Source organism: Nannospalax galili, unplaced genomic scaffold, assembly GCF_000622305.1.
Source record: "Nannospalax galili isolate Female #2095 unplaced genomic scaffold, S.galili_v1.0 scaffold1699, whole genome shotgun sequence".
NCBI classification, from domain to species: domain Eukaryota; kingdom Metazoa; phylum Chordata; class Mammalia; order Rodentia; family Spalacidae; genus Nannospalax; species Nannospalax galili.
The window spans coordinates 172013-193766 of record NW_008343576.1 but is presented as its reverse complement, the minus strand read 5'-3'; the positions used below and the strand labels follow the sequence as shown (position 1 = coordinate 193766).

The window sequence follows — 21754 nt, the reverse complement described above, 5'->3', positions numbered from 1 at the left end:
AGGTTCTATCCTTCAGCACATGCCTTGGCTCCAACATTAATCTTCCTAGTGCTTTTTTTCAATGAGAACTGCATTCTGCATTTCTTTATGATCTGCTTGCTCTTTTTTCACAGTAGATCTGCAAAATATTGACCATTAATGGCCACACAAACACTGCTACATTAGGCTGTCTTGAAATTTCCTTCATCAAAAAAATTAGTCCCTGACACTTCAAGTTAGCCTAAGGCAAGATTTTATGCTGTGGATATTATCTAGACAGACTCTACCAAAATATACCAGTTTCTGCTTAAGTACTTGTTTCCCTCAGGAACTATTTTGCTTTCAGCACTATCTTCATGGGTCCTACTAAAATGGCCCATTAATGTCTGTATGTATAATAGCCTGAGCTCCCCCATTTTGTGTCCAAGACATCTTGGTGAGCAGTCCCAGACCTTATACAGGCCTGGGGCCAGAAGATCCTGGAAGAACTGAGGAACACATCCATATAATCCTTGGAGGCCCAGTTGAGACTTTTTTGGCTTTTGTGACTGCTTACCTGGCTACCGTATAAAGAGCCTTTACCTCTATGTTCATCTCTGTAACATTTGCTTACAGCAATAGATAGATTTTCTAGCCCAAACTTTCAAAGTCTTCCACATTCCTCCAAACACACAGATGGTCAGAATCTTCAGTGAACAGCCCACACTCTGGCCCCAAATTCTGTATTAGTTACACTCTGTTCATCTCTGTAACATTTGCTTACAGCAATAGATAGATTTTCTAGCCCAAACTTTCAAAGTCTTCCACATTCCTCCAAACACACAGATGGTCAGGATCTTCAGAGTGAACAGCCCACACTCTGGCCCCAAATTCTGTATTAGTTACACTCTTATTGCTGTGATAAAACACTGTGATTTGGAGGTAATCTTTCTTTTGGTTAACTGGGCTAGCGATCCATCAATCTTGTTTATCTTTTCAAGGAACCAGCTCTTGGATTCATTGATTCTTTGTATTGTTTTCTTTGTTTCAATTTCATTAATTTCTGCCCTGATTTTTGTTATTTCTTCTTGTCCCTAGGGTTTGGGTTTCATTTGTTGTTGCTTTTCAAGTGTCTTGAGTTGCAATGTGAAGTCATTTACTTGTGTTCTTTCTGATTTTCTGATGTAGGCACTTACAGTGATAGACTAACTCTGGAGAGAGGCTGGTGGGTTGTTCAGGCCCAGGGAAGCAGAGGGAGGTGAGGGTGGAATCAGGCACAGAGGGATCCTGGGGACCACGAGAATGAACTGGGTTCATCTTGATAAAAGGGATCAGGAAGCAGTGGTGGTTCTGGGCTGAGCAGTCAGCCCCAGTATCCATAAATAAATAAAATATTTTTTAAAATAAATATTTTTTAAAAACTCTAAGCCTGGCACCTCTTCCAGAAAGACCAAACCTTCTAAGATTCCTCAAAGAAGTGCCACCAATTGAAAACAAAAAGTGCAAATACTTGGGGCTTGTGGGGGACATTCTCATTCAAACCACAACAGTGGGTGAAGAACTGTCCTTCAAATGGGTAATAGTTGTCTGAAGATAACTTCATGGCAAGGCTCATATTCCCAAGTTCTTCACACATATTGAAAGGTTCAAAACCACTTCAGGGTCAAACATTAAACATCAAACAATTTAGGGGATGTTGAATTATATGGTGTACATTCCGGGATAAAATGCACATCACACGAAACTCTTGAAGACTTGTCTCTACTGTTTTAGGAATGCTCAAAAGTAGTTCCTGGGCATGGTGGTGCACACCTTTAATCCCAGCACTTGGGAGACAGAAGCAGGTGGATCTCTGTGAGGTTGAGGCCAGCCTGGTCTACATAGCACATTCTAGGCCAGCTGGGACTACAGGAATACCCTTCCTCAAAAAGAGCAAAAAGACAAAAAGACAAACAACAACAAAACCCTAGCCATATTTTCAGACATTTGGTTTGTGGTTCAAAGTAACATATTCAAGAGTATTGTACTCTCTCCAAAATCCAAACAGGTACACTTAGTGCTGTGGATTTTGTTTGGTAGTAGGAGAATATAGGTGCAACGGTTTACCCTAGACCCCAAAAGGAATATCCCTGCATGCCCCAGACCACTATATTCCTAGAAACTTCACTGACCTAGAAGGCCCTTAAATTGGAATAAGATTTATTTCCAGTCCTATGACCTGCATATGTTTTAGTGAATCCATAGTGGTTGTTAACTTCTCCCATCATACAATGATCATAATTTTTTCAGTATGAAGGAACAAAGTGGTACCTTGTAGAAAACACACAAAAAAAGATCAAAGTCCTTTTAAACCATGTTAAGACAATGGAATAGAGAGTTAGTATACAGTTGATGTGGAACAGGAAAACAATAATGCTGAAAGAAAATTTCTTCCAGTGGTCCTTGTTAAGATGTAAGATAATAAAGCATTTGTAATACTAATTTCTTTTCTGTTGTTGTTGTTTTGGTCTTTTGAGAGAGGGTCTTCCTGTAGCCCTCAGCTGGCCTGGAGCTCACTGTGTAGAACAGGCTGGCCTTGAGTGCACAGAGGTCCACCTGCCTCTGCCTCCCAAATGCTGGAATTAACGGCCTGCACCACCACACCTGGCATTACATTTGCAGTTCTATTAACTTTACACCAGTTCCTGCTTGTATGTTAATTAGCTCAGGCAAGACTACCAGAGCTGGCACCACAGCTGCAATTAGACTCATGGATTGATTACAGATTAAATAAGTACATGTCTACATTATCCATCAACATTCTGCACAGACCAAATAGGACTGCTACAATGAGATGTTGGATTTCTCCCACCCCCTGCATCTTTCAAATTCTGAATAGTGGCAATGTTCTTTACAATCCCTCCAGGAATGCAAAATGGTTCACATTTTCTCTGATACAGGAACTTTGATCATTTCCATCCAATTTTTCAACCACAATAGCCCTCAGTTCACAACCAAAGGAACCAATGTGAGGATTATGCCAAATTCAAAGGAGATTTATGCAAATTATGGACTCTGGAATAGCTACAGGGTGAATTTAGGGACACATTTATAACCTGAGTCAGACTTTCTCTGCAACTCCATTGATAAATTCAACTTCATATGCATTGGCATTAACTGGAGGGGAACAAGCCTGTCTAGACTCTGATATAAACAATCTCAATTCAAAAACAGTATGACAAAAGTGACAAAAGCCAGAGTGTCTACTTTTCCACAATGTACACTTGTCAAACTTAAGGTTACAGTAATAATTGAGAAAGAGAAATGGAAAAATGCTTGATGCTGTAGCATGATACATAAAAGCACACTGTGCGAGCCTCAATGGTTAAGAACACCGGCTGTTCTTGCAGAAGACTTGGGTTCAAATCCCAGATCTACATGGCAGCTAGCAACTGTCCATAACTCCAGTTCCAAGAGATTTGACCTCCATGTGCTTTGCACGACATGGGTGCATTTAAATATATGCAGGCAATACATGCATACACATAAAAATAATAAAATATGTAAAAATAATTAAAACCCACTGTTTTATATTTATAGGTGTAACCTGACTGCTCACTGATTTTACAACAACAGGGCTTATTAAAGCCAAAATTTTAAAAGCTAAACTTTGTCAAGTATATTTACTTGAAGGAGAAGTAACCCCCTCCACCAGCCCCATAGTGCTCTTGACATTTAACTGAGATTATATTTATACTGTCCAGCTGTATTTATTTATGATGGTGACTGCATCTTTCTTGTTCCTCCTGATTTTTTTTTTTTTAATCATTTTAGTTTTTCGGGACAGGCTCTCCCTATAGCCCCAGCTGTCCTGGAACTCACTATGTAGACCAGGCTGGCCTTGAACTCACAGAGATCCAGCTGCTTCTGTCTCTCAATTGCTGGTTTGAAGGTGTTTACCACCACACCCAGCACCTCTTCTGATTTTTAAAATATTTATTTATTCACTATTTTTTCATGTGTATAAATTTATTGCCTGCATGAAGGTGGGTACACCCATGTCATGCAATGCCCTAGAAAGTCAATAGAGGGCATCTGATCCCCTGAAACTGGAGTTACAGATGGTTGTTAGCATCCATGTGGGTGCTGAGAACGGAACCTTGGTCTTCTGCAAGATCAGCCAGTGCTCTTAACCACTGAACCATCTCTCCAGCCCTAGATTTTATTTCTTTGATGATTTTATTATTTTTGAATTTTAAACAACGTATTTTGATTATATTTAAATGCCCATCCCCATGTGGACCCCACCCTACTACCACCATGTCTGACACAATGTCCTACATTATTACTATGTTTGAAAGGCATACAAAGTGGAATTTGTCTTCCCCAAATGTTCTCCAGTGTGAATTTCTCCTTTCCAGCCTTGACAACATGCCCAGCATCTTTCTTCTTGTATTCTAACATGGAGTTTTTGAGTAAACGTTACCAAAAAGAAAACCTCATATTTTCTTTACAATAACAATTTTCCAAAAGACAAACAATAAGATCAAAGTAATTTCATGTCCTACAAATGTGTGGCTAAGGTATGACTATTTTTGGCCTAATAACTTCAATTCTTCTGTTAAAACCTGCACGCTAATATCCTGTTAACAGTAATTGCAGCTTTATGGAATATGAGAAAGTCTGGAGGCTTCCCAAATCAAGAATTAGTCCTTTTTAAGAGAAGTTGAGGGAGGGTCATTAACCCTTTGGTCATGTGGGAATGGAACAAATAAGTGTCCTTGTCATATATAAGTGGACAAAGTATCTAGGTAATTTGCTGGTGACAGCATCTAGTACATTCCAGTCTCTAGGGCTCTGAGCATAACCCAGTCTGAAGTCTACTGTTACATATTCCTCAGCAGACCCTGTGTCCATTGATCTTTCTCTGCATTTTTCCCTTAGTTCTTATAGTAAGTACAGCAATAAACCAACAGTTACAAAATTGCACAATTCTGTTCCAGAGAGGGTCTTCATTGAGGATCTGGTTGGTTGCAAGAGGCTGAGCATGGCTGCTGGTAGCTGGAGGCTTTTGGGACCATGGCAAGAAGCAGGTGTGGAGCTACCCATGGAGTGTTTGTGTTCCAGGGCTGCCACTGGGATGCCAGAGGATCCTGTACCATGAAGAACACAGGAGGTGGGAGGTACCCAGGAGGTTTCAGAAACTCTGGATACTGAGGGCACACAGGAGATAGAGCAGCAGCACCATCACTGAGTGGACCTGGAAAGTAGTTGATTCCATGACTGTTGATTCCCAGGATCCTGCAGGTGGAGAAAACCCAGGCTCACTACTTGGCCTCTCAATACAAATGATCCAGGACATATCTAGCAAGCTCTGAAGCAGGTGGAGACATCCCTTCCACATCTTAATAAGACCCCTCGGAGGAAGACGTTTGTAAATGGCTTTACCTTTCTTGTAGATCTTCCTTGGGTGAAGGACTTTACATTCAACAATTTCCTACTCCTGGAGAAAAACCCTGACTTCTCATGCACTCCATGGTATAGGAACACAGCCTGAAGGATGTACTACTTCCTGGTTTCCATTCCCTTCATTTAGTTCCAGAACATTGGCCAAACTTCCATTCTAACATGCTGCTGTCATTTTCCCTCCTGTGCTGCGTCCTATTCCACAGTGGCCTAGGAACCGACCTGACTGTGTCCTGATGGATCAGCTGAGTCTCCAGTGGAGCGGGGAGAACTGTGTTCACTCCTTGTGCTTCTGGAAGTCTCTCTTTTACTGGAATTTTAGCTCCTGTGATCAACCAGTTTCTTTTCACCAATCAACCTGTCTCACAAGACAAGCCATTCTCATTTGTTTGGTTTACCTTGGACAATCTCATTTGTTTATTTGTATATAAAATTTGGTCAATACTCACACAGCTCTATTTCCTCATAGCTGTACAAGAAAAATTGAATATTTAAATTATATCAATATTAAATATTCTAAAATCAATGCATGGACTCACTTTCAAAGCTATTATGTTTAAATATATGCATGTTATATATTAAATATATGAATATATAAATACAGAAATACACACACACATATCCAGAGCAAAAAGGGGTAACAATGGCACTGTTTTGTGAGATGTAGGACAAGGATGTGTGATGGCTGCAAACAGGAAAGTACAGTGATATACACACATAAAACATTCCAGTCACATTAGTTTATGTTGTTAGTTAAGGTAATTCAGCTAAATTGTCTTCATACCCTCATTTTTTTTTTTTTTTTTTTTTTTGTCTTTTTGAGACAGGGTCTCCCTGTAGCTTCAGCTCTCCTAGATTCACCATGGAGACCGGGCTGGTCTTGAACTCACAGAGATCTGCCTGCCTCTGCCTCCAGAACGCTGGGATTAAAGGCATGCACCACCACGCCTGGCCATACCCTGATTTTTTTAGACACAGATAAAGTGAAAGTAAAGGCAATGATCCCTGTAAGGAGAAATGGAAATACCCTGGTTGGTAAGTGATTCTAGAAAGCACAGTGCTCCTAGGTACTCCTAGTGAATACAGCACAGCTACACACAAACTTTTATTTCATACTTGTTTCCTTGCATCAAAATGAAACTCACTATCTGCACATGAGATAGGTCTCAGAAATATTGAATTGGAGAACAATATCTCATCTTAGATGTGTATCAGTTAATGCAACTGAAAAAATTCTATTTGGTATCCCTGAAGTCTCAGTAAAGGGCTAGTAAGGCTTGGTAAATTTCCATGTACTGAAATGAGAAGACTTTAAATTAAAATCTGGGTGGAATATTTAGTCAAATATAATTGTCTGGGACCAACTGTTACTTTAACACCACCTCCAGTTCCACTATAATGACATTGTTCAGGTGGTCTCAGAAGTCAGAGAACTCTTGTCAGCTGTGGACATGTGTCTATTGGTAAGAGCAGAAGGGAGACAGCTCCCTGTCACCATGGGTTTTACTATCTATAGTACATCAAAGCTAATTCAGGCATCACTATGTTCAGCTCATAGGACTATGTGTTTGTCTGAGAACACAGCACAACCTTGGTTGATCATGTGAAGACAGTCTCTCAGAGCCTTTTAAAAAATTTCTATGGGGGCTGGAGATATGGCTCAGCAGTTAAGAACATTGTTCTTGCAGAAGACTCAGGTTCAAATCCCAGCACCCACATGGCAGCTAACAACTGGCCATAACTCCAGTTCCAGGGAATGCGACATCCTCTTCTGTCCTCCGTGGGCATTGCACAACATGGGTACACTTACCTACATGCAAGCAATACATGCATACACAAAAAATAAATTATAAATTTAAGAAATTTTCTCCATGTATTCTGCTAACATGACATCTAGTACTATGACCATACCTACAACTCAAACAAGAATCTTGTCTTCTGACTAATAATAATAGGAAAATACAACCTAAGTCATTCAACTGGGCCTGCTCAGTACTACTGCATAGTGATAACTGAGTTTCACTGTCAGAGTTTCATTTCTCAGAGCTTCAGGAACTGAAGACAGTCTCGAAACACCACTTTTATCTGTATCACATTTACCTTCTCTTGAAATTCCCTAAATTTTCCAGAATAACCACATATTAATGAGAATTCAATTCCTATTATCTCCTCTCAGTGTAAATATAGTCCCCAGAGTTTAATACAATATGTGTTGGGAAAAGCACTGTGACCAGGGGTTATATACTGCCATTTTTCTAAGGATTTAACTTCTGCAATTGACTGTTATATTGAACCAGATTCAAAATATATCAGTGACATGTTCAGAGTGTGGAATTCATAAGATGTGAGTGGACCCTCCAAAGTATTCAAGAGCAACTAAGATGCTAAATATCTGTAAACCTGAACAAATAAATGCAGAGAAAGAATAGTACCATGATGCCTGGGTAGCTAGTGGTGAGAAGGAAGAAAGAAAACCCATAGAGTGTTGGGGATTGAAAGAATCATTACTCAAATGCATTGCCCTGTAAAAATCAAAGATTTTTGTGATATCCCTTAAAAATAAAAACTAAAAAAAAGAAAAAAAAGGTTTTTTTTTCACTTATAAGTATACTGAGCATCTTTTAAAGCATGTTTACATTAATAGATTCTCTATAGAGTAGTTTGTATTTTCAAGTTCAATCCTAAGTACTGTTATGCTACATGAAATCATTCAGAATCACAGTTATTTTCATGGAAATATATAATTTTCTAATGTAAGCTATGCACTATTTCTCACATGTATAATATGCATGTAAATCACATAGATTTGCATAGGGAGATTCAGGATCCTTAAGATATGTGAGCTTTTAAGTACTGTGCTGAATCAAACTCAAAGCCACTTATCCTAGGCATCTAACAGTACCTAAAATCACAGTGTGAGGTATGGAACATTTGAGAAGCTGCTGCATGTATAGCAGAACAAATAAGCTACTTTTCATGATTTCCACTCTTCTGATGGCTAGTAAGTCATGAACATTTCATTACACTTACAAAATCAACGCCCAGAGTCTCAGGTGTTAAATATTTGGGCTCTGGACATCACAATTCAGAAAAAGATTTACGGAAAGGCAATTGGATAATGACCATGACTTCAGAGCCGTTCCTCCATTCAGCCATGATTGGAAGAGATTAGGCCACTGATATACAACATTGAAGCCCTCAGAAAGACCTTCTCTGTCTCTATCTCAATCTTTGTTCCTCCGTGTCTCTCCTTCCTTCAGGATGAGAATTGTCCCCTCTGCCACACGGTTACCAGACTCCTACATTTTGTTTCTCTGTAAGTCATATCTACAGAAACAAAGAAATATGTATAAAAAACTGTGTAACAATGTTTAAAACAAAAAGCCTTTTCATTTTACTTCATATTTCAGGTCTTTTGTCACAGCAGAGGAATTTCACTCACATATAACCATTGTGGTTTTCTGTCTGTAGTCATCTGTTTCATTACATATTGTAGAAGGTGGACATACATATAAAGCACTCCTTTATGTTGTCTTAGTCCTAAAAGAACTTTATCCAGCTGGGTGCATGCCTTTAATTTAAGCACTTGGGAGGCAGAGGCAGGTGGATCTCTGTGATTTCAAGGCCAGCCTGGTCTACATAGTGAGTTCCAGGATAGCTGGGGCTACAGGGAGACCCTGTCTCAAAAAGACCAAAAAAAAAAAAAAGGAACTTGTTTCCAGTGTCTCACATGCTTACACATTTCTTTCAATGTAAAGGAAAATCCAAACACATGTGTTCAGTTGTCCCACAAAGTGGTGGGGGGTAGATGCAAAGAAAAATAGTGACAATTTTTAAATATGTCAGTAGTCATTAATTAGGATTAAAATGACAAGGCCAGGTAATCTTCATTATATTTATCATTATGTCTCTAATATATCATATAATCTCTAACAAATAGATCATGCAAATTATTTGAGAGTAAGTCCCAAAGAAGCAGATCCCCAGGAAAAACCAATCCACAGATTTACCCAAACTTGAAAGATTATCCTTGTATTAGCCTTTGCTTATCATAGGCTGAAAGATGTGAGAGTTTCTATTTGGAAGGAAGATAGTATTTTTTTCATAGAATTTCTTTGTTAAATCACTAAACACATGATTGATTTATTAAACTATCAACTTAAATACAGCTTTTAAAAGTTTCAAAATGAATTCAATGCATTTTATTCAAAATGTATCTTAATAGAACGAAAGAAACAGGATTTCTTTAAATTAATAGAAAATTTGGAAGTCATTACACAACATTTTCAAAGAGCAATACTAAAATTAATTATTGTCATGAATCAACATGTAAATATACTTATAACTTTTTAATTATTTTCACTTATCTATTTAGCTTTACGGAAAAATTTTATTAATAACATTCAAAAATACCTACAAAAATATTTAAAATTTTAATTTAATAAAATATTAGTAATTCACTGAGCTTCCATGTAATCATCTTATTAATCAAAATATTTTTTCATTTCAAATATTTAGGATTGGCTGTTTGGAATTAGCAGGTGACTGAAGCCCAGCACTACTACTTTACACTGAAGTGCATTTTTAGTGCACTCAATAAAACAAATCAGCCTTTTGATGTTATTCATGAATTGTGCATGTGGCATTATTAATTCACAGTGCAACTAATATTAATGATGTCTTGATAATGTAATGTGGATTCATCATTTCTCATGCAGCAATTATTGAAACAAATTATCACATAATCACTAAAAAGCAAGACACATTGAATTTATTTCCATATTAAACTAACAAATAGTGTAGAATCTTCAAAAAACCTTAGTACTGGGAACACAACTATGTTTCCTGTAGATATGATTCTCTGATTCTCTATATGTCTATACGTGCTTTTGTGTATTCATATTTTTGTGTAAATATAATAATTTATAATCATATCTTACATAATATCTTTTTTCCCCCATCATGAATATTCTGTCTTGGCATAAAATGTCAATTTTTTTTTTTTTTGAGACAGAATCTCCCTGTAGTCCCAGCAGGCCTGGAACTTGCTGTATAGACCCGGCTGGCCTTGAACTCAGAGATCCACCTGCCTCTGCCTCCAGAGTACTGGGACTGTCTCTTCAATTTTTATCATTATCTGCAATTTTCAAAGAGTAGGCTAAAATATAATAGGATAGTAAAATGCTAAAATCACAAACCTTGGGAGATAAGTTTTAATTTTCTTCCCATGGTTTTTACTACATTAAGTAATACTGGAAACATCTAACCATTCTATTCTGTTATTCATCACTAAATTAATATACTTTGCAGATTATTCTCACCTGTGAGTCATTGGAAGTGATTGATTTCTGTAGGAGAAGGCTCGAGAGTATCAGCCAGGCCTAGAACCTGGAGGCTTTTGTGTGGGCGCGCCACTCTTCTGCAGCACTTCTGTAGACAGTTAACTGGATACCTGCCACCCAGACCAGAGACTGATGACACAGCTGTCCCACCAATGATCGTTAGACAACTCGGCTTGCGGGACCAATGGGGGAGGAGTAGGGTATAAAAGAAACCCCTAACGGCACAATAAATGAGTTTGCTTGCTAACTGCCAAGTGAGTCTTCCGAAGTCTGTGCCACTGACTTCCTGCCTACTCATCCCCAGCCCCTAAGGGAGAGTCCTCAAGTAGCTAGCCCACTAAGGTAGGCATCACTAAGGCAGGCAACAACAACAGATTTTGAATACTAAGGATTCTCCTTTTCTTTTCCTGGGGTAGAAATATGCCAAACATACATAACACTAAAATGCATTCTCACTCATCAAAAAGAAATACATCTACTATGATGAATTTTCCTTGTCCATGAATTATTCATGGAACAATTGGCACTAATGTAGCATTGCTAATGCATTGAACAAAAATACATCCCTTCAACTCTGAGTCAACAATTGCTATAAATTTTCATAATATCCTTTATAAATCAGAAAATATGAATTTTGGGGGTCTTTAATTGCATATGAATTTAGTTGAAGGTCAAACTACCCTATGGTACCAATTTTGGGAACACAAATGTTTCTAAATAAAACAGTTATGTCTATCAAAATACCATATGCTATTTGATGAAAATGTAGATATAACTGACACAAATTTTTAAAACTTTTCCTATAATATTCTAGCATGTTATATTATAAGGACTGTATTGTGTCCTGGCCATTTTATTATGGAATTTCCACCTTAAAAAAGATATTTGCATAAATCTTTTCCCCTTTCATATGCAATTAAGATACAATGACTTCATACACTTTAGGATTTTCCAAGTTGCATATATGCATTAAAATTTTCACATATTCACAAGATATTTAGAGAACATGTGGCAACTCAATGATACTTAGGATCTTGTTCTAGTTTGTTTCTCCACTGCTGTGACAAAACACTCTTGCCAATACCAAAGTGGGGAGGAAAGAGTTTATTTGGCTTACATTTCCTAGGGTTCATCAGGGAACTCAGGGCAGGATCCTGGAGACAGAGGCTAGAGCACTGGCCATGGAGAAATGCAGGAATGTTGCTTACTTGCTTCCTCCCCTGGGCCCATCTCACACCGCTTTCTTATACAATACAGGACCACCTGCCCAGGAATGGCTCCACCCACATCACTCAACAATTAAGAAAATTACCCCACAGATATGGCCACTAGCCAGTCAAATGGAGGTAATTCCCCAATTGACACACTATTCCAGGTGTGTCAAGATGACACTAAAGCTATCCAGCATGCTGCTTTATTCACACAGTGTATTCTTTGACAGTAAATAATGATGTATTAATCTTTGAATCGTTGTGAGGTTCCTGTTCACTAAGAAATCTCTGATGTTTCCTAACATAGGTGCCATTTGTAAATGCTGGCTTTCATGTTTTGTTTATCTGTAGGTTTTCTCTACAATAAAGATTCTGTAATATTCAACAACATTGGATGGGAAAGTAAAGGCTTTTTCACAGTAATTATGTTTCTAGTTTCTCATACTTATGAATTAAAAATAAATTTTTATTAGAAATTTTGCAATTTTGTGCACAATTCTAACTTTTCCTTCAGTACACTATGAAGTTTTGTAACATATAAATATAAGCATTTGAGTATTGTCCATACTTTTAGATATATCTCTCTAGCACAGATTCTGCTTTTCTTTCTAAGGATTGAACCAAGGGTAAAGGATGTACCACACTCTGGGCAATTGTAAATTATCTCTTCAGTATGAGGTTTTGATAACTGCCACCATTTGACATATTATTAAAGGAATTGCTACATTCTTTATGTGTGCAGTGTCTGCATTTATTGTCAATTCTTTGATGTTCTCTAAGAGCTGAAATAAAAGTACAGGACCTCTCAAACCCTTTTCATTTGTGGGGTTTCTCTCTAGTATGAATTCTCTCATGTCATCTATGTGTTGAGCTCTCAGTTTTTCACATTCTTCTCATCAGAATGGTTACTTTTCAGTATGATACATTAAATCTGACTAAAGGACTTCTCATATACTTCACATTTGTAGGGTTTCTCTCAAGTATGAATTACATGATGTGCTCTAATCTAAGATATCTTTTTTTTGGTCTCCTAGAGACAGGGTCTCCCTTTAGCCCCAGCTGGTTCTCTCATGTCATCTATGTGTTGAGCTCTCAGTTTTTCACATTCTTCTCAGAATGGTTACTTTTCAGTATGATACATTAAATCTGACTAAAGGACTTGTCATATACTTCACATTTGTAGGGTTTCTCTCAAGTATGAATTACATGATGTGCTCTAATCTAAGACATATTTTTAAAGGACTTCCTACATTCCTCACATTTGTAGGGATTCTCTCCAAGAGGAATTCTCTGACGTTTCTTATAAGTGCAGCTCATCATAAAGGACTTGCCACATTCTTCACATCTGTAGGGTTTCTCTCCAGTATGTATTTGCTGATGTGATCTGAGAGTTGACACATATCTAAAGGACTTGCCACATTGTTCACATCTGAAGTGGTTCTCTCCAGTATGTATTCGCTGATGTGATCTATGAGTTGACATATGTCTAAAGGACTTGCCACATTCTCCACATCTGTAAGGTTTCTCTCCAGTATGTATTCGCTGATGTTCTCTAAGACTTGACATTTGACTAAAGGACTTGCCACACTCTTCACATTTGTAGGGCTTCTCTCCCGTATGTGTTCGCTGATGTACTCTCAGATATATCATTTGACTAAAGGACTTAACACATTCTTCACATTTGTAGGGTTTCTCTCCAGTATGTATTCGCTGATGTGCTCTAAGAGTTGACATTTTACTAAAGGACTTGCCACATTCTTCACATCTGTAGGGTTTCTCTCCAGTATGTATTTGCTGATGTGATCTGAGAGTTGACACATATCTAAAGGACTTGCCACATTCTTCACATCTGTAGGGTTTCTCACCAGTATGTATTCGCTGATGTGCTTTAAGATCTGACATATGTCTAAAGGACTTGCCACATTCTTCACATCTGTAGGGTTTCTCTCCAGTATGTATTCGCTGATGTGCTCTAAGAGTTGACATTTTACTAAAGGACTTGCCACATTCTTCACATTCGTAGCGTTTCTCTCCTGTATGTATTCGCTGATGTACTCTCAGATATGATATTTTACTAAAGGATTTGCCACATTCTTCACATCTGTAGGGTTTCTCTCCATTATGTTCTCTCTGATGTAATTTGAAACTTGTCATCCAAGCAAAGGACCTGTCACACTCTTCACATTTGTAGGGCTTCTCTCCCGTATGTATTCGCTGATGTGCTCTCAAATTTGACATTTGACTAAAGGACTTAACACATTCTTCACATTTGTAGGGTTTCTCTCCCGTATGTATTCGCTGATGTGCTCTCAAATTTGACATTTGACTAAAGGACTTAACACATTCTTCACATTTGTAGGGTTTCTCTCCCGTATGTATTCGCTGATGTTCTTTCAGATGTGGCATTTGTCTAAAGGACTTGCCACATTCTTCACATTTGTAGGGTTTCTCTCCAGTATGACTTCGCTGATGTAATTTGAAACTTGACATCCAAATATAGGACCTGTCACATTCTTCACATCTGTAGGGTTTTTCTCCAGTATGAATATACTTATGTTTTCTAAGATTTGAGACATGGGTATTGGACTTGTCATATTCTTCACATTTGCAGGGTTTCTCTATGTTATACACCCTTTGAGGTCTTCTAAGAGTTGAGTTCTCCAGGCAAAGCAAAAAAGAAAACATTTCAATATGGAGAATAAGGCTGAGGCAATCACATCCTCACAGATCCACAGAGAACATGTTTATGCATGAATAAAAATTTCAACATTGAGAAACATTCAGATGAACAAAAATAAGTTTATGGAGTAAAAGAGGGAGATGAAATCAAAACTAAATGGCAAAATTTATTCAATAAAAATAAATTAGAAAATAAATGAAAAATATAGCAATACAATCACAAGAGAGGCATTTAGAAAGGTGAAATCAGTATTAACCAAGCTCTACATAACAATCCATAGGCAACATGAGAAAAAGAGTAAGCAAGAAAATCAATAGTTAAATCTGTGAGGAAAAAAGTACCAACTAATTACAAAGGCAGGAAATTTATAAGAATATCAGATCTTTTGTCAAAAATGACCAGAGGCAAAACAGCATGAAACAATGTAAAAATACATTTACATACTGAATGCAAACATATTAACTAAAATTGACTTGTAGAAAAGATATCTCTTAGAATTAATGGAGGAACACCCACACCCACTCCTTACCGTGGAACAGCTCAGTGCACCTGGAGGGAGAGTCTGGGTTAGTAAAAGTCACATCAGTGCCCCTCCATAATAGAAGGAGGGAGGGAAGATGGTTGGCTCATGCTTCACAGACCTTCCCTCTCTTCCTTCTTTTCTTTTGCATAGCTTAAAATAATTGGTATAACTGACAAGAAAAATTAAAGATCATTCTCTACTTATCAGTAATCATGCCATAAGATGAGCCTCAACATGAAGCAAATACTAGACAGCAGTCAAGGATGGAGTGTGCTAGATTGTCCAAAAGTTCCCATGCATTTGAATTTGCTTTTTACTATTAAAACTTCATTCTAGTCTAAGTAAAATGCATACAACTCAAACTGTAACTTGTGTTAAGCTTTCCCATTTATCCTCTCAACCACATGATTCTATTTTCCTCAAATGGCACTGAAATAATAAAAAATTGAGCTGCTTTTCAATAAAAAAAAATTGATGGGGGAAGAAGTTCATTTGAAGAAATTTACCAATTCATGGCAAGAAAATCACTTCAGAATTTATGGAAGCAAACAAGACACACAGAGGAGAAAGACACTCATTCATGGGAAAAGAAGTCAGAATACAACTGTAAAGAGTAATTGATGAATGCACCATGTTCCAGAAGGAATCCACCATTAGCAATACAGGAAACAAAATAGAGCTCAATATTAATACTAATAAAGATTAATACTAATTCATGATTCTAACAGCCAGAACACCAGCAAAATCATCTTGAATTAAAAAATCCTCCCACAATCATACTAAATGAAAATTATCTCAGGTCACCAATTAAAAGATAAGAGTCAAGAAGAGTGGGTTCAAAGTAAGATTCAAGTATCTTTTTGGTCCAAGAAACACACTTTACTGTAATGATATTCAAAAACAAAGAGCAAACAAATGAACAGCTAAAAGGATATATAAAGAGGGTGGAATATCCGTTCCCATAGATCATAAAGCAGACTGCAAGGAAATGTAAGCAGAAGAGACAACATGATCAGTACATATTAGTAGAAAGAAATTTTTAAAGAGAACTGTAATTTTTTGTACATAATATTAGATTCCTAATTTTATAATACAAAAATCAAGTAAAAAAAAAGCTTAAACTTGATTCTGACATAATACCAATTAGCAACATCAGTCCACCACCTTAAACTACAGTAGATTTTCCCAAAATCAAGGGATGAAACCCTCAAGATCTGAATTATTTCATAGATAAACAGGATTTCAATGACTGTTACTTAGACAAAGTAAGAATGAAAAAATTTAATATTATTCTCGGAAAGATCACATTATGGGTTCCAAAGCCAGCATCATTTAAAATAAACGTTTAAAATTGATTCTGGGCTGGAGAGATGGCTGAGTGGTTAAAAAAATTGGTTGTTCTTGCAGAAGAGTGGGGTTTGAATACCAGCACCCATGTGGCAGCTAACAGCTATCTGTAACTCCAGTTCCAGGGGATCCGACAGTCTCTTCTGTCTTCCAAGGGTATTGCATGACACAGTTGCACTTACCTACATGCAGGCAACACACTCATACAAATAAAATAAAAATAATAAATGAAATATTTTTAAAAATTAAGTTGAACTGCTTGCTTGCCCACCTACAAAAACAAACGTGATTGTTTGTCTTTGAGTAAATCTTGTCAAGGACTACATTTTGGACTTAACCTTTAAAAGCTCCCATCCCCTCCCACTTAGTGCAGCATTCTCTAAATTGGCTCAGAGCGGTGCAGTTTTTGGGCAGAAAATGACTTCGGCTGACTCAGAAAAAATGAAAAATATGACCATGTATTTTTAAGTAATAGTGGAAGAAAACTACAAATAAACGAGTAAAGAAATGAAAGTCTGTGGAAATACTTTTCTTTCTTTCTTTCTTTCTTTCTTTCTTTCTTTCTTTCTTTCTTTCTTTCTTTCTTATTTATTTATTTTTGGTCTTTTTGAGACAGGGTCTCCCTGTAGCCCCAGCTGTCCTGGAACTCACTATGTAGACCAGGCTGGCCTCGAACTCACAAAGATCCGCCTGCCTCTGCCTCCCAAGTGCTGGGATTAAAGGTGTGTGCCACCACGCCCAGCTGGAAATACTTCTTTATTGAGCACATTTCATTTGAATAGATTTTGGGCCATTGATATTTCCAAGATAAGAATTTTCAAATTCCTACAAATTTCTTCTTTGAAGAAAAAACATTATCAAAAGAAATCATGTCCCCAAATGTAGGTGTGAAAAAAAAAATAGGATAGAAATGGAATTCAGTTTTCTCCTGAATGAAGAAGAAATGAAGACTGTGCATTAGATGGTGAGAAATAACCAACAGAAAAGAAGAAAAAAAACAAAACAAAGAATATAAAACAGTACATGAAATCTATCTATTCATTGAGAAAAACTGACTAAAGACTGGACAAAGGAACCAAAAAAGTGCTAGTAAAAACAAATTAATAAAAATACAGGGGAGAAGCTGTTAAAAGAGACTTCAATGAAATACAAACTGTCATTAAAGAATAACTGATACATGTTCAAAAAGCTAAATAAATGGGTCTAGAAGAAATGCATGAATCCCTAAGGACATTTGACCTGTCGATATTAAATGCAAAAGAAAGAAAATGAAGCAGCATTTCAGTATCTCCAAGGAGTGACATCTGAAGTCTAGATGGGATCATTACTAATATTGCACAAAATTTTTTTTCATTTACTTAACACTATATTTGGAAAACAAACAAATAAAAAATACAGCAACATACCAAGTCAGGTATTACTCATGTATCAATATTTATGTTTGAATTTTTATATTTTTGAGCATTTAAGTAGAGGAGAGATAACAACATGTGATGTACTTTAAAAAAATTTTTCCCACACTTTTTATTAGTTCTATGAGAATTTCAAAGAATGTATTTTTATCAAATTGCCCTCCACTCCTAGAAGACCATCCCTTCATGACCTACCCAATATTTCATTCTCTGATTTTTGTTTTTCATTTATTTTTTAAAGGAAATATAAAATTCATGGGGCCCATGCCCTTGAAGAACACTGACTCCTTCCCAGCACCTATCAATTAGCAATAGGTCCTGACCAAGGGGTGGAATTTGTGCCCAGCTACCACTCTCCATTCTGGAATTAAAGGTCTGTGCCACCACACCCACCTTGTTTGGTTTTTTGGATGTTAGCCATGGTGAAAGGGTTAATAGATCACAAAATGGTTTTAAATTACATTTCCCTTAGGACTACTGATGTAGAACATTTTAAAAGAAGATCTTACACATTTCTATACTTGGAGAACTGCCTGTCCAGCTCCTTGTCCCATATTCAATAAGTTGTATATTTTTTGATGTTTAGTATTTTGAGTTCACCATACATTCTAGATACTTATCCTCTCTTACCACCAGAATTTGAAGACACTACACCCATGAGCTACAGAAGAAAAAAGGAGAAATCAAGCTGGTACTGACTTCAAAGCTTCATCTCTACTGACTAGTCTTCATAGTGCTGGAAGGTGCTTTGCATCCTACCATAGAGAAAACTGATCATCAACTTTACCCAGACTTGAATCCTGTGAGTTACAACAAAACTGGTCTGGTAAGGTATATGCAACAGTGATACAAATATTTTTGGAGTTAACAATCACTTTATAATTGGACTTAAGGTATCCTTCATAAAGTAAAGCCCATATCTGGCATGGATGTGAGGCTTAGGGGACATAGGAGAGGGCCTAATACTATTATTCTGCTAAATATATATAGCGTTAAATTTACTCCAAATGACTTATTGTTATACCAGTAGACTAATGCATCTTTCATTTTTCAGTAATGAAGCTTCTGTATGTAGCACATGGTGAATCATACAAAGACCCAAAACTGACTAATGTGCAGATAATTAGACTGCATACTACCTATCCCCAAGTAGACACCTATATCAAAATTCTGCCTCCAAACCCACAGGGATCGTTGTAGAATAGCAAACAGAAATATTTTAAGAGTCACAGATGGTGGAATAACACAAAGAAATAGAGATTTATAGAAAATTGGGAAGTAACATGAAATCAAAGCATTGTGACAGCATGTAGAAGTCCCACATGAGTTCAAGACAGGCAAAATCCCAGCATAGACATGGAGAGGTTGGTAAGAAACACCAATGATACCTGAGGAAGTATTGGCCACCACAGGTTTCAGGTAGGGGGAAAAAGTTTCTCTTTCATGGATGGAATATCTTCAAAAGTTGACTGAGATCCAGGGAATGTCTGCATATATACATGCTGTGTGTGTGTGTGTGTGTGTGTGTGTGTGTGTGTGTGTGTTGTTATGGGGAGAGAAAGAGAGGGAGAGACAGAATGAACATGAAATTGGGTAGGGTAGTAAATGGAGTGCTGATAGGGAAGAGTATCTAAACAATATCAACATATACTGTATTAGTCAGGGTTCTCCAAAGAAACAGAACCAGTAGAATGAATATATATGTATAGAGATTTCAGTTTAGCTCATAGGATAGAGTCCCAGTCGGTCAACAATGGCTGCACCACACTGGAGAGGCTGAGAATCCATAGTCTTTCAGTCCACAAGGCTGGATGTCTCAGTAGCCGTGATCTGCCACTGAAGGTCTGACAAATTCTAAAAGATCAGCTAGTCTTCAGTCTACAACAGCAAGATGAACTCACCAGTGAGAGAGAAGGCAAGCAGCAAGAAGCCAGGTGTTCTCCTCTGTTGGCTGCACCACACTGGAGAGGCTGAGAATCCATAGTTGCTCAGTCCATGAGGCTGGATGTCTCAGTAGTCCCAATCTGGTGCTGAAGATCTGACGAATTACAAAAGATCAGCTAGTCTTCTGTCTACAGCAGCAAGATGAACTCCCCAGCGAGAGAGAAGGCAAGCAGCAAGAAGCCAGGTGTTTTCCTCCGCAATGGCCTTTTATATGGGCTGCCATCAGAAGGTAACACCCATATTTAGGGTTTATCTTCCAGCTTCAGATGATCCAATCAAGAAGATTTCTCTCATTTCAGTTAATCCCAGATCCAGTCAAGTTGACACCCAAGATTAGCCATCACAAGTCCACCCCTTGTCAACTTCACACCCAATAGAATCCCTGTCTGTCATGCTTAATTTTCAAATGAAAACAGTGTTGAGGTCATAATTTCACCTAACATGATAATAACTATCCCATCATACAATGACCAATGCATTATATATCTTAGAGTAGGTGACAAGGTCTTAAAGGAATGTTTAGTCCGTTAGTGTCTCATAACCCAGTATAATCATATAGGTTCACAAAACAACCACTTATCACTTATCTCAATTACACATTCAAAAAAAGAATAACTCAAGTATCTGCTTAACATATGTGTATAAATGCAGAAACCTATTTTTACCCAAATAGGACAAAAATACTCATGTCAATCACAATCCACGTTTCTGCAACTGGTCACATGGCCTAAGTTGGTATTTGTAACTACCTTCCTCTATGACCCATTCCGCATTTCCTCCACCATCAGCAAGCACCTCTGCAGGTCTTGGACCTTTCCCTGGGAGAGTGAGCCATACTTTCAACCCTGAAGGGTCTGGGCCATTTGTTGTCCTGTCTGGATTGGGTTATAGTAGTTTTGGCAGAAGCACTATATACAGGAAAGGCAAATCCATAATCAGAATAAGTTTCTATTCTTGTAAGGACAAAATGCTGTCTCCTCCAAGATGGAAGTGGTCCAATGTAGTCAACCTGCCACCAGGTTGCAGTCTGGTCGGCACGGGGAACAGTGCCATATCAGGGGCTCAGTATTAGTCTCTGCTGTTGGCAGATCTGGCACTCAGCAGCAGCTGTGGCCAGGTCAGCTTTTGTGAGTGGGAGTCCATGTTGTTGAGCCCATGAATAACCTCCATCTCTTCCACCATGGACACTTTGTTCATGGGCTTATTGAGCAATGACAGGCGTAGATGAAGAAAGAGCCTGACAATCCACAGAGTGGGTCATCCGATCTACTCAATTACTGAATGCATCTTCTGCTGAAGCCACTTTTTGATGAGCATTTACATGAGACACAAGTATGTTCACATCCTTTGCCCGTTTGGAGAGATCTATCCACATACTTCTTCCCCAAATATCTTTCTTGCCAAGTTTCCAATCATGCTCTTTCCAAGTCCCTGACCATTCAGCCAAACCATTGGCTTACAGCCCATGAATCAGTATATAATCGCACTTCCGGCCATTTCTCCTTCCAAGTAAAATGCACGACCATGTGCACTGCCCAAAGTTCGGCCCACTGTGAAGACATTCTTCCCCAGTGTCCTTCAGGGTTGTTCCAGAAATTGGCTGTAATGCCACTGTCTGCTTCTAGGTGGTGCCTGCATAGCGTGCAGAACCATTTGTAAACCAAGCCCTAGTTTTCTCTTCCTCAGTCAACTGATCATAGGCACACCCCATGAAGCCATGGGTGCATGCTTGAGAACAGGAAGCATTGTAACAGGAGTAGGAACCATAGGCATTTGGGCAACTTCTTCATGTAGGTTGCTTGTGCCCTCAAGGCCTGCTCAGGCTGCTCACGTATATACCACTTCCATTTAATAATGGATTATTGTTATGCACGTCCTACTTTGTGGCTTTG

The 21754-nt window shown here is 37.9% G+C and overlaps 1 protein-coding gene and 1 long non-coding RNA gene across 2 annotated transcripts in view; both read right to left on the bottom strand.

The window, feature by feature from the left end:
* Window positions 1-4529: 4529 nt before the first annotated feature.
* LOC115071486 lies at window positions 4530-6191 on the bottom strand. The gene is made up of 2 exons (XR_003850575.1): window positions 5386-6191; window positions 4530-5238 (listed from the first exon to the last, which is right to left on the bottom strand). It is a non-coding gene; the product is annotated as an uncharacterized LOC115071486 (long non-coding RNA).
* A 5424-nt stretch (window positions 6192-11615) lies between these two features.
* The window catches only part of LOC103739400 (zinc finger protein 420-like), a 31068-nt gene continuing 20929 nt past the window's right edge, over window positions 11616-21754 (bottom strand). Inside the window, exons 6-7 of the mRNA XM_017799820.2 lie at window positions 13178-14614; window positions 11616-12962 (exon numbers count right to left, since the gene is read on the bottom strand). Of these exons, the coding sequence (XP_017655309.2) occupies window positions 13178-14614 (1437 nt within the window). The 3' untranslated portion in view covers window positions 11616-12962. The remainder of the gene's footprint in view (window positions 12963-13177; window positions 14615-21754) is intronic.